We start from the raw sequence: 4165 nt of genomic DNA, 5'->3' as shown, positions 1-4165 counted from the left end.
GAAGGGGTGGGACTCGCAAGGCAGCGGTAGGGCCCTTCTAAGTATCCGCTTTCTGGGGCAGGGGCTGTGTGCTTGTGTGTCTGTGTGCCTCTTCTTGCCACTTGCTTTGCCTCCAGTCTCCAACCTGGAGCTGAGAGGGCGATCTGTCCTGGATGCGACTCTGGGGAGAGCCAGAGGAGAAGCAGTGGGTTTCATGTTTTGTCACCACTGTTTCGCCTTGCGCGTGTCTCTTCCGCACATGCGCCCAGCCTCAAAAACATGCCTAAATAGTACGGCATAGAGCCGGAGGGGGGAGAGTAGGAGGGCCCACCTGCGATTTTTGCTACTGGTCTAGGCAACCGGTCTGAACCAGCTGAATACCACTTCTGCAGGGGAGGGAACCAGGGAAATTCTGCCTATCTTCCAGCCTCTTGGTTCCTGACAGTTTGATCACAGAGCTGATTCCAAAAGCCCTTCCCAGGAATTGAAGTTGGGTGAGAGAGCGTTCTTCCAATTTCTGGGGGACAAGACAAATGCTATGGGGGTGTCAGCCTTTCAGTGCAGGCCACCCATTCCCCCTGCCTCCCCCCTGCCCTCCAGTCGTAGGAAGGCTTCAGAAGGGAAAGCTGTGACCAGAGGCTCCTGCTCTTGGGAAATCACATCTGTTGCCAGGGGGGCATCTCTGGCCGGGTCCCCTTCTTGTCATCAGACTGGGCAGGCCAAGGGCACAGGGATGGGAAAGGGGGCAGCAGATCTGTCCCAGCAGAGACTGGTCAAATGTTTTCCTGCAAATGCAATTCAGCTAAAAGCATTAGGATTGGATTCCTTTGATATTAGTGTAACTTTTGTCCTGTGCCGAGCTGGCCATGGCAAGTTGGCCATGACGAGTTGGCCATGATGAGTTGGCCATGATGAGTTGGTCATGATGAGTTGGCCATGATGAGTTGGTCATGATGAGTTGGTCACGATGAGTTGGCCATGGTGCGAGCCACTAATGTGTGTCTTTCATCCTCATGGCTGAATTTCTTCTTTGGCCATTTATTCCGAACTGACTGCTAAAACAATACAAAATCACAACTAAGCCTCCAAGGAGCTTAGTTGTGCAGGTTCAGAAATGCTAAGTGGGATGGTGTATGAGGAAGAGATTCTCCTGCAGGAGGAATGAGGCCCCTCAAAGGTCTTCCTTGCTGTGATCTCACCCTTGCACAGCGTCACTCACAGCTGGTCTCCCTCGCTGCCCAGCTGCCCATTGGCAGTTCAAGCAAGAGCCCCCCTCCTGGCAGTCTGCAAGGGAACACGGGGTGGGGGTGGGGGTAGGAGCTAAGTAAATGATTTTTTTTTCTTGGCTGTCTCTTTGGGAACTTGGGCTCAAAACCAAGGGAATAGTGTCAGTTGTTTTAAACAAGAAAATAACTTTGCCTGTTCTATAATCGAGATGGGTGGCTTCTCTTGAATGTCTCAGGAGCTTGAATATTCGTGAGATAATCTGCACAATTCATTCATTGTATTCTTCTGAGTCAATCCTGACTGCTGCAGGTTCAAATCCTGTCCTCCTTTTGGCAATTTTTTCAGAAGTGACTTGCGAATCCGTTCATCCAGGTTGGCTCTCTTGCCTAATTTCATCCATCCATCCATCCATCCAACCTTCCGTCCATCCATCTAACTAACTATACATCCTTCCATCCAAACTTTTGTCCATCCAACCATCCATCCTTCCATCTAACCTTCCGTCCATCCAGCTAAACATCCATCCTTCCATCCAACCTTCCATCCATCCTTCCATCCTTCCATTTATCCATCCTTCCATCCATCCTTTGATCCATCCATCCTTCCATCCATTCATCGTCCATCCATCCTTCCATCAATCCATCCTTCTATCTGTCCTTCCATTCATCCTTCCATCAATCCATCCATCCATCCAACCAAACTTCCATCCATCCATTCTTCCATCCATCACTCCATCCATCCATCCATCCATCCATCCATCCTCCCTTCCATCCATCCATCCATCCTTCCATCCATCCTCCCATCCACCCATCCATCCAACCTTCCATCCATCCAGCCTGCCAGCCATCCTTCCATCCTTCCTTTCATCCATCCATCCTTCCATTCATCCATCCATCCATCCTTCCATTCATGCATCCATCCTTCCATACATCAATAGATTCATACATTCGTACATCCTTCCTTACATCCGTACATCCATCCATCCATCCATTCATCCATTCATCCATTCATCTATCCATCCATCCATCCGTCCATCCTTCCATCCATCCTTCCATCCATCCTTTCATTCATCCATCCATCCATCCACCCATCCTTTCATCCATCCATCCTTCCATCCATCCATCCATCCATCGTTCCATCCATCCATCCATCCTTCCTTCTTTCCATCCATTTATCTATCCATCCTTCCATCCATCCATCAATACATACATACATACATACATACATACATACATACATACATACATACATCCTTCCATCATCCATCCAGCCATCCTTCCATCCATCATTCTATCTCTCCTTCCATCTTTCTTTCCATCCATCCATCCTTCCATCCATCCATCAATCCCTCCCTCCCTCCCTCCCTCCCTACATACATACATCCATACCTCCATCCATCCGTCCATCCATCCTACCATCCATCCTTTCATCCATACAGCCTTCGATCCATCCATCCTTCCATTCATTCATCCATCCATCCTTCCATCCATCATTCTATCTCTCCTTCCATCTTTCTTTCCATCCATCCATCCTTCCATCCATCCATCAATCCCTCCCTCCCTACATACATATATACATACATACATACATACCTCCATCCATCCATCCATCCATCCTTTCATCCATACATCCTTCAATCCATCCATCCATCCTTCCATTCATTCATCCATCCATCCTTAGATACAAACATACATACATACATACATACATGCATGCATGCATACATACATACATACATATATCCTTCCAACCATCAATCAATCATCTATAAATTCTTCCATCCATACATCCTTCTATCTCTCCTTCCATCCCTCACTCCATCCATCCATCCATCCATCCATACATACATACATACATACATCCTTCCATCCATCAATCCATCCATCCATACATACATACATACATACATCCTTCCATCCATCAATCCATCCATCCATCCATCCATCCATCCTTCCATTCATCCATCCATCCTATCATCCTTCCACCCTTCCATCCTTCCATCCATCAATCCATCAATCCATCATCCATCAATCCTTCCATCCATCTTTCTATCTGTCCTTCGATCTTTCCTTCTATCCATCCATCCATCCTTCCATCCATCCATCCATCCTTCCATCCATCCATCCTTCCATCTATTCATCCATTCATCCATCCTTCCTTCCCTCCATCCTTCCATTCATTCATTCATTTATCCATCCATCCATCCTTCCATCCATCAATGCATCATCCATCATCCTTCCATCCATCTTTCTATCTGTCCTTCCATCTTTCCTTCTAGCCATCCATCCATCCTTCCATCCATCCATTTTTCCATCCATTCATCCATTAATCCATTCATCCATTAATCCATTCATCCATCCATTCATTCATCCATCCTTCCTTCCTTCCTTCCATCCATCCTTCCATTCATTCATTCATTCATTCATCCATCCATCCATCCTTCCATCCATTTATCCATCCTTCCATCCATCCATCCATCCATCCTTCCTTCCATCATTCCACCCTTCCAGACTTCCACCATCCTTCCTTCCATCCATCCTTCCATCCATCATTTAATCTGTCGTTCCATCTTTCCTTCCATCCATCCATCCTCCCATCCATTCATCATCCATCCATCCTTCCATCCATTTATCCTTCAATCTTTATTCCATCCATCCATCCTTTCATCCATCCATCCTTCCATCCATCCATCCATCCTTCCATCCATCAATTCATCTCTCCTTCCATACATCTTTCCATTCATCCATTCATCCATCCTTCCATCCCTCCATCCTTCCATCCCTCCTTCCATCCATCCATCCATCCATCCTTCCTTCCACCCTTCCACCCTTCCACCCTTCCTTCCTTCCATCCTTTTATCCATCATTTAATCTGTCGTTCCATCTTTCCTTCCATCCATCCTTCCTCCCTTCCATCCATTCATCATCCATCCATCCTTCCATCCATTTATCCTTCAATC

The 4165-nt window shown here is 46.8% G+C and overlaps 1 protein-coding gene across 1 annotated transcript in view; it reads left to right on the top strand.

Moving 5' to 3' along the window:
- Window positions 1-2115: 2115 nt before the first annotated feature.
- The window catches only part of LOC148048509 (uncharacterized), a gene marked incomplete at its 3' end in the record, with an annotated part of 5616 nt that continues 3566 nt past the window's right edge, over window positions 2116-4165 (top strand). Inside the window, exons 1-4 of the mRNA XM_087707606.1 lie at window positions 2116-2387; window positions 2587-2778; window positions 2994-3352; window positions 3936-4079. Of these exons, the coding sequence (XP_087563732.1) occupies window positions 2116-2387; window positions 2587-2778; window positions 2994-3352; window positions 3936-4079 (967 nt within the window). The remainder of the gene's footprint in view (window positions 2388-2586; window positions 2779-2993; window positions 3353-3935; window positions 4080-4165) is intronic.

This window comes from Thamnophis sirtalis, unplaced genomic scaffold (assembly GCF_051295495.1).
Source record: "Thamnophis sirtalis isolate CommonGarterSnake01/CBP01778 unplaced genomic scaffold, rThaSir2_p1.2 scaffold_2, whole genome shotgun sequence".
In the NCBI taxonomy this organism is placed as follows: domain Eukaryota; kingdom Metazoa; phylum Chordata; class Lepidosauria; order Squamata; family Natricidae; genus Thamnophis; species Thamnophis sirtalis.
Note: the sequence above shows the minus strand (reverse complement) of the source record. Positions and strands in the feature narration are given on the sequence as shown.